General features: G+C 41.7%; 1 protein-coding gene across 1 annotated transcript in view; it reads right to left on the reverse strand.

Moving 5' to 3' along the window:
- The window catches only part of arhgef18b (rho/rac guanine nucleotide exchange factor (GEF) 18b), a 175,249-nt gene that overhangs the window by 75,043 nt on the left and 87,919 nt on the right, over positions 1-12,287 (reverse strand). Inside the window, 6 exon segments of the mRNA XM_052038289.1 lie at positions 4,517-4,628; positions 5,803-5,852; positions 5,855-5,904; positions 7,551-7,631; positions 10,662-10,685; positions 11,686-11,727. Of these exon segments, the coding sequence (XP_051894249.1) occupies positions 4,517-4,628; positions 5,803-5,852; positions 5,855-5,904; positions 7,551-7,631; positions 10,662-10,685; positions 11,686-11,727 (359 nt within the window).

The raw sequence follows: 12,287 nt of genomic DNA on the forward strand, positions 1-12,287 counted from the left end.
TATTTCATCCAAGTTACTTTCAGATTCAAGGTCACTAACCTGAAATATTGATTCTGTCTCTCTGTCTACATTTGTTGCTGGACCCACCAAGCATTTCCCAAAATTGCCAGCCTGTACTCCTCCCCCTCCCCCAACCTCCTTATTCTGACTTGGCTCTGTTCCTTTCCTGTCTGGATGAAGGGTCTCAACCCGAAACGTTGACTGTTTATTTCCCTCCGTAGATGCTGCCTGACCTGCTGAGTTCCTCCCCGCATTTTGTGTGTGATTTCCCAAGATTTACTGTTTTTACTTTTGGTTTCCAGTATCTGCAGTATTTTGCTTTAAAATATGTTAAACTCTGTTTTCCTTTTGGACCAATCTCACCTAACCTTGCAGGGGTTAAGTTGCCTGATTGTACTTACCTTCTTGCCAGCTCTCACTTGACCTTCAAGTAAGTTTTTAAGTGCCTCTTCACCAAACCCTTCTCTCTCCAAATTACTGCTAGATTTCCTGCATATAAATTCTACTTCAATCACCTCCTCTTTATCTGGTGAAGAATTCCACTTAATCATACTCTTAAAAAAATAATTCCTTATTTCCTAGTTAACCCATCCAGTCCAGTGGAGGATTTCCCTCATAAGCTTTCTACAGTAATGATACATACAAATGGCACCATTTCTAGATCAAGCAATCAAGATCCAGACACTCAGAGAATGAATCTGCAGGATCCCACTCAAGCCCCTTTAGCCCAATCAGTGGCAACTTTTCCCTACTGCTGCCCCTGCAGGATGGAAGAAGAAAGGCACTCTTACATGTCCCCTGGTGGCTGTTTAAAATAACAAAAGAAGATGCTGGGAGAAAGCCACCCTTCTATACCATTAGAGAGAAAAACGTACTATTCTCTTGGTGCCTTTCATCACCTTAGGACATATTGAAGTGTTTTGCAGCCAATTAAGCATCAATCTAGTCAGTGTTGTAGGAACCACATGACCCAACTTGCTGCACAAACAGCAATGTGATAATGACCAGGTAATTTGTTTTTTAACTGAGCAATTATTGACAACACTGAGTCAGCCAATTAGTTGGAGGTTCAGGGTATAAAACTAACAGAAAGCAATCCTTGTACTGCAAACACAGTCAATTTACTCAGAAAATGAGAAACTATAGCAACTTCCCTCAATAAATACAAGGTGAAACAGGAGAAATCACCTGAAGTGAGTGAAGGGTGGTTAAATTATGTCAAATCAGTCTCAATTACTTACACCAAACTTGATTGACAGGGAATTTATCCAAACATCTCCACTCTGGATAGTTACTATTGTTATCCCTATATACAGCCTTCTTTTTGTGTTGTTGGGCCTGGGATAAACATCAATCAGATCTCCAGGACAAGATCACACTCTTCTTTGAAATATTGCTGCAGATCTTTTACAGGAGAGAATGGATGGGACTTCGATTTAACAATTCAACCAAAAGACAGGAACCTCCTCGATGCAAACTCCCTCAAAACTTCCCAGGGATTGTCTGCTTAGACCTTGTGCTCAAGTCTCAGAGACTTGAAACCATGACTCTCTGACTTGTACTACTTATGAAGACAGTAAGAAATAAACTAATTAATATCTTCAAATGATTGAAGATTTCTTTTAAAAAGTGAAAAACTACATTGCATCAAGACTTAACCTTAGGTCATGTGGAGGTATCACTCATTCATAGGAAGTCAGGAGAACTTTTTCAAAGCCTGAACAGTAATATCAATTACACTTTAATGCCAAGATATTTTTAAAAATATAACAAAGTGAATCTTAGACAACAGAGGTTATAATCCAAAACACCCAACTATCACTAAGAGGTTAGCAAAATAGGTAATGGGAATTGCAAATAAATACCCATCTAGGTCAGCATCTAATAATGTCAACACATGGCATGAAAATGCCTCACAAATTATATTATTGACTCAAGAAGCATGTTTGCAGCAGCCCAGGGTATGCAGTGAAATGAAGGCAGCTTAACAGGAGGACAGAGTCACCATGATAGAACATTCATGTTAAATGGCTAAGGTGGAAGACAGTGGTGCTGAGGTCAGGTCTCTCTCCTGATGGAATTTGCTGGTGTTTTTCAGCATAGCAGCAGCCAATCATGCACTGGGTGTTGAGTGACCCTTACCACTCATGCAATACAAAGACCCACCTCATTAACAAGCTTTTCCTCCATGGCAAACTAAGGCTAATGGGATGAGGTTATACCAGTTTTGATTACCCATTGCTAATTACATCCTGAATTGAACATCTTTCAGAGGGCAGTTAAGAGTTAACCTCAGCTGTGTGGGAATTAAGTCACATGTACACCATGACTGAGTAAGGGACAGCAAATCTCCTTCCCAGAAGATGTTAGTGAATTAGATGGGCTCAGTAGTTTCATGGATACCTTTATTGGGACTTCGTTTTCACTCCAGATTTATCTAATTCCCCAGCCACTCTGGATATCATGTTGAATTCCTATTTTCTGACCAATTGTCCAGGCTTCTGAATGCTAGAGTGGCATCTTAAATGCTATACTAGTGTTCTCCTGTCAGAAAACCAGTGAGCATCCTGAGTCATGACAACCAATTACCGAGATCCAGGGCTGGGAGCCTTGTGTGACCAGTGATATTTTCATTTATAAGAGGAAAAGGAGGTCACCTGGTCTCTAAAGGTCCCATTTCCCCATCAAACTCGAGGTTTATTAAATTATTACATCTACTGGCCTTCCCACAGCATCACTTTGCACGTTGTTAATGTGACAACAACAATAATTTGCATTCATGTTGTCCCTTTTAACAAATGTAAAAGTTGTAATTAAAACCAGGATTTCCAGGAGGCCAAAATTAGAGGAGATCATGGAGGTTTGTAAGGGGTGGGAAAGATGATTGGGTAGAAAAATGGTTTTGATGGGCGTGGAAGGATTTGAATTTTTAAACCTGAGCCAATGCCAGAATTAGGAGCCAGTGCAGGGCAGTGACGAGGAGCCAGCGCAAGCCAGTGACAAGGCATCAATCTTTGTTAACCATACATAGCACTAATTCCTAGTGGGGGAGTGGGGCAGGAGGATAAAACCTGGGTTAATGGCAGCAAAAAGCTCCATCACTTCCTAAGGCATGATTAAGCTCCAATGGACTACAGCTGCTTGCAATGCATCAGCAGACCATAGTTAAACTAATCCTAACAGAGTACAATACTACAGGCTGGGTTATTCAACCACGGAGGACCCATGATCTGTCTGACCACATTAGTCAGGATCAGAAGCCCAAGCTGATATGCTTCACCTCGCTCCTGGGAGAGCGAAATAAACTGTCACAAGCCACAGCTGCCTCCATTGTCAATGAAAGCCTGACTATTTGAGACCAGTGTTAGTGTAGTGGGAAAAAGTGAAAGGGGAGGAGAGTGCATCTGCTTTATACTTAATGCAAGTTTGCTCCCACCTTGTATCTTGGAATGATACAGCAGTAGGACACCAGTTAGTCTTCTGTGTTGGAGGTGGTTCTTTGAACATGCTATCCACTTCGATCTCCTCCCCTGCTCTTTCTCCATAGCCTCACAAATATCGCCCATATTTGCTGACCCTTCTCCACAGGGAGCTCATTTCTCCCTATTTACTCTTTCAAAAACCCACTGAGAATTGAAGCACCTCTGTAACATCTTCCCCCAGCCTTCTCTGCTCCAAGAATAAATACTCCTGATCCTCCAGTCTCTCCACTTGATGGGAAGTCCCTCGTCCTTGGTATTATGTTTAGGATTACAGAGTACCTACAGCACAGAAACAGGCCATTCAGTTCAACAGGTTCATACTGGTGTTTATGCTCCACACAATGTTTTTCCCACTCTTGTTCCTCCAACCCAGTGGTTTTCACACTTTTTTGTCAGGCAACCCACGTAAGCAAATTGAATCATGCAACCCAATAATAACGTAAATACTGATAAATTTAATTGTAGGTGCAATCAAACCAGTGGTATAAGCATGAACCAGCCGCCCATACTACATCCATTAAATGTATTGATACAAATAGGAATTGGTTTTGAAATCATCAGGTGCAGTTGTATTAGAACAGCAGCTGAACATTACACAGTGGGCAGCCACTCTCTGTCTCTTCTATGTGAGGTCAAGCCATGGATAAAGTCAATTTTGGTGAACACATATCTTAATATCCCTCTGAGGCTCGCCAACCCTTACTTAGAAAACCATTGACTTCACCCATCCATCTTGCCCTTTCTTGCTCATGTGCTTATCTTTCTCCCCTTAAATGCATCGTGATAGCTCACAGCGGGTCATAAGTCAGCCATCTGCCTTGATACTGCCCTCACCCCTTCCAGCTCAATTCAGGAAGCACCTGGATGACCTCCAGCTGCCTCACTGCAAATATTAACTAAGGAAAAGCTGTGTGGTTTGCTATGACCTGGTAAGCCAGAGTGTGAGCAGTGCAAAGCAAGGCAAGCGTGGAAGCAGCGTGATCGCGATACTCACTCACACACTGATAACTGGTTTTACTGTTCAGCGGTTTTACTGCACAATGTACAGTTGGTGGAGCTGGAAAAGGTTCCTGGCACTAACTCGTGGCCATTGTTACACTTTCTCTTTTCTTTTGGACTTTCCTTTTCTTTCTCTTTGGTCTTACCCTACAAAAGCAAAGAAATACAAAAAAGACATTAATTTCAAAGAATCAAAGGAACAGAAGGAGGCCATTCACCCTCTCGAGCCCTGTCCTGCCGGTTAATTGATACAGCTAACCTGTACTTCAAGTCCGTTTACCCTCATTGACTCTTTCATCCCCCTGCCTCAACAACCAAAAGTCAACCCCAGTTTTAACATTTTCAATGGATCCTTCCCTCTGCAAGCTCTCAACAGATTTATGTGGGATAAGGTCCAGATCCGTGTTAAAAGTTCTTCCTCACATCACTCTGAATGGCCTAAACTCCACAGCTAATGTCCACTCCTCTATGTGGAAATGATGAAACAGGTTGGACCCCATGCATAGTTCCTTATTCAGCTCAATCCTACCAGTTAGTACAGATCTCAGTTGAACTCTTCTGCTAAGAACCCCATCTCAGGTTTCCTGGGCTATGTGTCCATCTGGGATGGACTCTATGGGTAAGGTCCAATTTTTTTTTTTCATTCACCATATCCTTGGCAATGAGAAATAGCAACATTATTTATTCATTCTATCACTGGCAAGGATGGAATTTGTCATTAATCTGAATGGTCTGCTGGACCATCTCATAAATGAGCCACTTTGGTGGAACTGGAGTCACATAAAGGCTAAACCAAATAAGGATGACAAGTTCCCCTTCCTTGAAGGATATAGTGAACCAGATGTGGTTTTTACAACAAGCTGTTTCACTGGCACCATTACTGATAACAGGTTTTTATTTTGCTTTTCTCAGTAGAGTTTGAATTCACGTCCCTGGACCAAAATTCCAGGTAACTAATTGCTAGCCCAATAACTTTCACCATTCTGCAATGTATTCCTTTTATGCAGCATTTGAAGAGCTTCATCTTCAACACCATAGCTCTTTCCTGGACTCAGCTATACTAATACTGGCTGTTCCCAGAGTGAGGCAATGTCTATTTCACAAGCCAGGGTCTGAATCCAGAGAATTCATTCCACATCTTGGCTGCTTGGGTAGGTAGCTCTTCACTGCATCAGCGTTGGACTGGCTAGGAACTCAGATTCAAAGTGAGAGAGCACAGCCTTCCAACATTGCTCATTTCCAAGGCAAAATGGACAAATCCCACAACTATTTACCTATCACACAGGCACCTTCGATTGCAATTTCATGCAATCCTTCTCACCTTATCCTTGAAGGAGCCAGTCATCCTGTTCTTGAGGGAACTTAACGTCTTTTCACTTTTGTTCCTTTTTCAGGTCGATCATTTTTATCACCATCCTCTTTTCTTTAGAGGGAGAGAAAGTTGCAAAGTACACATCTAGACTTAGTGGACAATTTGCCAAGTTCTGTTCACATGAACAAGAATCTTCAAACATTCATAACAACATCCCATTAAGTTGTGCTAAACATAAGTTGTTTCTCTTTTTAAATTATTTGTTTTTTGGTGACTTATTTTTTTCTCCCCTAAGCTTTAGCTTGTTGAAGCCTTTGCTTGATAGGGAATTGGGCATCAACTTGACTAAAAAGCTACAAACTGCAGAAGCTGGAAATAGAAATAAAATCAGAAGATAGATAGAAATACTCAGTAGGAGAAACAGAAAGGTTATTGACCTGAAACTTAACTCTCCACAGATGCTGCCTGAACCATTTTCTGTATTTATTTTATATTAACATAATGTTGAATTATCCCCCATTTATCTGAATTACTGCTGTTCTTCAGATGAACATTACATAGAAGTCTCATACATCCTCTGTGCTGGATATGAAAGGTCCAGGGGCATATTTTTGAAGGATGCCCTCCAGTGTTCCAGCCAACATTTACTCCTCAAGTAAAATCACAAAAAATTCCAGATCATGTTGACCAGTATGGATTAGTGTGAGTAGGATCATTTGTGCTCAGGTTGGGTCCCTTTACAGAATAAGTACACTTTAAAAATACCTTGGTGATTATGAAGTGCTTTGGGGTATCCCACAGCTCTGAAAGATGCTGTGTAATCACAAGACATTCCAAGGTGGCCAGGGGGGGTGAAGGAGGTGTGGGAATAATTTAACGTTTGTCAAAGGTGTAAAATGGACGATATTGAATTGACTCTTACAGCTTTCTCAATTTTTCATTTCAGAGGATCTGGAATGGGAACCTCAGTCAGTTTGTTTCCTTCACTAGCCTCGTCCCTGGATTGTTTTAAAATTTTATTTTAAATTTTAAAAATATTTTACTTACAGCGTGGGGTAACAGGCCTTTTCTGGCCCAACGAGTCTGCGCCTGCCCATCTTAAACCCAATAACCTACGTGGGAGGAAACCGGAGCACCCGGGGGAAACCACGCAGACACGGGAAAACGTACAAACTCCTTACAGACAGCGATGGGGATCAAACCCTGATCGCTGGCGCTGTACTAGTGTCGTGCTAACCGTTACGAAATGAATGGAAGGTGGGGCTTGCTCCCTTACAGATGGTTTTTAACATAAGAAGTTGGACCACAGATAAGTGTTGCTCTTGCCTTACCATTCAAGAACATCATGGTTAATCTTTTGGAGACATAAGAAACTGCAGATGCTGGAATCTGGGGCAATACACAAAAAGCTGGAGGAATTTTATTGGGTCAGGCAGCATCTATGGAGGAAAATGGACAGTCGACATTTCGAGTTGAGACAATGGTTGATCTTTTACCTTAACACCACTAACCCCATATCCCTGATTCCTTTAATACCTGTAAATCTATTGATCGGTTTGGTTGATCCAACAACCACTTATACAACAATGGGAAAATCTGGCTGGGAAGTTGGATAAACCCATGGACAAAAGAAAAACAGAAAGGCATGTTAATGAGCTGTGATTATGTGGATTAGTTCTGCCCAGAGAATCTAAACTCTATGCAGATATCTCAAAATCAGTTCTGTAAATCACAAAAGAAGGATTCTAGGAACCTACTCGGCAAGAAATTCCATCCAAGTGAGATCGTGTGGGGAGGCAGAGGGGTGAAGCTGTGCAGATCCTGACGCTGCTCTTGCACTGCAGAGAAAATAACCAGTCAGAACAAATACACAACATAGAAATGAACACAAGGATTCCTTGACAAAGGGTCTTCACGACTCTGCTACTCATTTGCAGCATCAAAAACAAAGAATGATTCCTGAGAATGAAACTGGGAAACTTATCACTGCGCAGGTTAGGAAGCTGAAGTGAGGAAAATGTGGCACATCGGGTGAAAACTCAACAAATGAATGATCCACTGGCCCACTGCAGCTTCCTGGTGAGTGCACAGCCAGGCTAGAGGCCTGATTATTCAGGAGATGTCACCATTACATATACAAAGTCAGTCCTTACTATCTCCAGCCATTTTTAACACACACGTACAGAGTGAGCTAAATCCACATCAACACATCATGTGGCTTTGGAAACCCCTAAATACATTCTCTCCAATAACTTATCTATCCTATGCTGTTGTATCTCTAGTTTCAGTAACCAAGGGTGCTCATGGACTGGGAATTAATGCTTCTCAACACTACAGTCTCCTGCTTTTCAGTTTGGCAAGACTTTTTGCCAGCCCTTGTTTGCTTCAAAAACATCTATATGAAGTAAATAATGATGTAGTGGCTTTGTTTTTTACACTGCCTCAATAATTCAACGTGAATTTGACGTAGGTTCTACTGTAGCAGAATGTCACCCCCAACCCTGTGATTCTTGGGGTGAAACTGTTTATGTCAAATTAGTTACTGGAGGAGAGCAGTCTCCTCTCTTGATCCAGAGTCAGGAGTTTGAACCTCACCACTAGCAGCTAAGGTTTCAAATGAATCTGCAATTACAAAGCTAGTAACAGTTTCAGTGACAAAGTCAATGCATTTTAAGACCATTAATGTGTTTCATGGGAGGAAGTCCTGGATCTTTACTCTGTCTGGCCTCTATGTGGCTGCAGTCCTATCTATGTGATTGACTCTGAACTTCCTTCCATAAGTGGCCTCAGTATTTACTTGGGGAATAAAAGAGCAATGATCACATCTGTGAATAAATTTTAAAAAGCCCCAGTTCAATTCTGAGGTGGATGTAAAAGATCCCATAGTTAAAGCAGTGACATTTTCCCAGGTGTTATCAACAATATCTCTTCCTTCAGTTGTCTGTGAGCCTTGCTGTGCCAACTTTCTGCCATATTTCTTTATTTCTGGTGGTGTCTGTTACTTATAGGCATGTGTCTTTTTGAAAGGGATCTTTGGGAGTGTCAGAATCATTATTGCAGGTGCCTGGGATTCTATCAACATTGATATCTTTGAAACCCATTACAGAAGTCATATAGAGGTATTGGCAAAATTTAACTCTATGTGCATAGTATAGGCAGAAGGATCCTACATTGTCCATCTCATACTTCCCAAAGGCACCTGAGTGTTTCAGCAGGATCTGATGCAATGAACAAATTGATCTTGTTATGGTTCCAGATGATTTTTCTCATAACTAACATCAAATTTCATTTTCAGAGTAAAACCCTTCTGTTCAATAGGCCAAAATATGGCCAAGACCCAAAATAAGGGAGCCTTGGGTGAATGAAGAAGCCTTTCATGGCTTCCTGATTTACGAATGCCACTACAACTGAGGGCACTTTGATGTAAGATAACTTCTGCTCCTTCCTTACACTTTTTGCAACATACTAAACAATCAAATGGACTTGCAGATAAAGCTTTACAGACAGCAGTGGGAGAAGCAAGAGATACTGAATTCGTTCAATATCTAGCAATCTGAAGCCAGTTCACTAATAACTATCAGACAAATCAGCCAGAAGAAATCCTTGGAAAACTTTTGCTTGAACTTGGGATAAAACACATACTGTATATTTTGGAAAGAAAGAGTGGTCTTATTCCACACTGAGCCAACAGAAACACAGTCTGCAGGATCTACACAGCCCCCTGCCTCATAACCTATCATAATCAAACTGGGTATTAGCTGGGTATCACTTCTACCCAGTTGTTTGTCTTTGACCTAACAAAAGTTTTCTTTCAGTTAGCAGTCCATACTAAATATGCATTGTGAGACATCCATGGGAAAAAGTCATTCAAATAGTAATCAGGCATTCAACGCCAGTTTATGTGCTGCAAGAAGTCATAATTTAGACTCTGAAGTGCTTAGAGTTTGTAAAAATTTAGTTTTGGGGGCTTTCTCAGTTTTCCTCCTTTCTCCAGGTGTCTACACTGCAGCTTGGATTCCTGCTCCTTCAGTTTGGTACCTCAGTTGAGTTTTTCACAAGATTGGTTATGGTAGCTGGTTTCAATTAATTGTGAGGCATGGCACAGTGCGTAGTGCACTTAGTTTAGAAAGATTGTGGGTTCAAGTCCAATTCAAGAGGCTGTGGCACATAACCCAGGCTGACAGAGGGCAGTGCTGCGCTGTTAGATGCCAAGTTTTAAATCAAGAGTTTGTCTGCTCTCTTAAGTAAATGTAATAGATCCAGTGCAAATGGGGAGCCAGTAAGTTCTTCTCAGTGATCTGGCACATCTGCAGCAAACAGGTTATCTGGTCTTTATCATGCTGTTGTTTACTGAACCTTGTGTACAATTTGGATCCTGGGCTTTCTGCCAGTAAATAGTGACTGGCTTTCAAAAGGGATTCATTGGCTGTAAAATCTTTTGGGACAACCAGATATCATGAAATATGTTAGAGAAATGCAAGCCCTAGAGGCAAATTACAGTGATGGCTGATATCTACATAGACCATTCTTCAGCTGGGGTCTATGGTTAGCAACCAGGGTCAGGAATCCTGACTGATCTTTCCCTCTATTTACCTCCCATCCCAGGAAATTTAGGACTCAATAGCACAGCTAAATACAGGGACCACGAGGAGGTGTCATTAGCAAACTGAATGCAGAATTTTATTCTGAGCCAACAGATCAAATAGTTTCCTAAAAATAAACCTAATAAATGGTAGTAAGGCTTCTTAAACTGAGGAAAAGGCAGCAGAGCTGAGAACGGAATGAGAACACCTCAGCATTGGCAGGGACTGGGGTTGCAAAGCAGCACATGGAGCGAGAGACAGAAACGCACACTGGAAGCTGCTCACCTGCTCGCTGCATTGTTGCACTGTCTGAGGGGAGGGAGAAAATTAGAGACAGGATTAGAGATCAACTGAACCATTTGAAATGCAGCTCTATCCTCCCTCTCAGGGACTACAGAGATAAGTCTCTCCCCATGTCAAAACTGCCAATTACTACATTTATTTAAACTATTCAAAAGGAATTTCAGGATTAGCAAAGGCTGGGGCCCTAAAAGTTCAACTTCTCCCAACCCGATGGCTATATGATACAAATGTACTGGAGCTGCAAGCTAATCCTAGCAATCAATCTCCACCAATGAGTCTACAGCAGACCCAGACAAGAGGGGAGAGTTCTGGAGGCCAGAGGTCAAAGTCAGCTATTACTCTCAAGTCTGCTACAGTCACCAGACATCAGACCTCCCGTTGTTTCTTATTGGGTGATGCCAGTTGGTGAGCTTATTATGAAGTTCCTTTAATGAACTTCATGATAAGTTTAGGGGCTTATGCACTCCTTCTTGCAAGCTTGGTCATAGAAAGGGTGACGGTGTCAAGGAGGAATGGAACGAGATTGAGATAAAGGAGAACAGGGAGTCAGGAGGAACACATGTATTCATCGGGAAGAGCCAGCATCCTTATGACCAAATGCAGGAGCAGAAAATGAGGGAATGTCCTGATTGTTTACAGCAGAGTTTGGGTTGACTGACTAATCCAGTTGATGAGAGGGTCTCTCATTCCCAGCAGTTAATGAGTTCGTAAAAAACGAGTAAAGTTTATAACAGCTGCTGGCAGAATCACACATTGCCTTTGAATATAAACACAGGAGGCCACTTGGCCCATTGTTTATGTGCCAACTCTTCCAAAGGCCCTTCAATTAGTCCCACTCCCCCTTGGTCTTCCCCCATAGTCCTGCACACCATTCCTTTTCAAGTTTTCATCTAACTTCCTATTTGAAAGTTCATTAATTTGCTTGGGTTCAACTTGCTGAATAGATTTTCAAGACTTTTGTAACCTCGTAGTCTGGTATTGAAATGATAAATGGGGTATGACTAACCCATGAAAGGCCTTCAGTTCTTGCAGCACTTGTTGAACCAACCTGGAAGACAAGGAAAAAGAAACAATTTCAACTGACAGATCATCCTTCAGTTGACATTACTGGCAGACTTGGTTTTGATATAAAACTCCCAAAATAAAGCCTCACAATAGCTCCCCCTGGAGGATCAGCTGTCATCAGACCATGTAGGTCACAGGTTTGATCCCCAGTGTAAATGGTCTATGATTGTGGTTAAACACCATGCAAGTCTGCCACATACATAACCTCCAGAATAATATTTTGTTTCTTTACCTCCATATACTAACCTCCTTTGATCTGTATTTTCTCTTTTTTGCCACTTAATCTCTCCTGTGCTCTATCTTATCACAGACTTTCTTTTTTATTCTCCCCTCTCTTTCTTTGCATCTTATGGCCTGTTTTTCTCAGAGAGCACTCTTTCCTCTGGGTTAGAAATTTGCGAGTCCAAGTCCCACTCCAGAAATCCAACCAGTGGAACCTAGATCTATATTCCCTGTGCACTGGAGAGGGAGTGCTGCACTCTTGGGAATGCCATCCTTCATGTAAGACATTAAACTGGATTGGATGCAAAGGATCCCATGGCG

The sequence above is a fragment of the Pristis pectinata genome, chromosome 24 (genome assembly GCF_009764475.1).
Source record: "Pristis pectinata isolate sPriPec2 chromosome 24, sPriPec2.1.pri, whole genome shotgun sequence".
In the NCBI taxonomy this organism is placed as follows: domain Eukaryota; kingdom Metazoa; phylum Chordata; class Chondrichthyes; order Rhinopristiformes; family Pristidae; genus Pristis; species Pristis pectinata.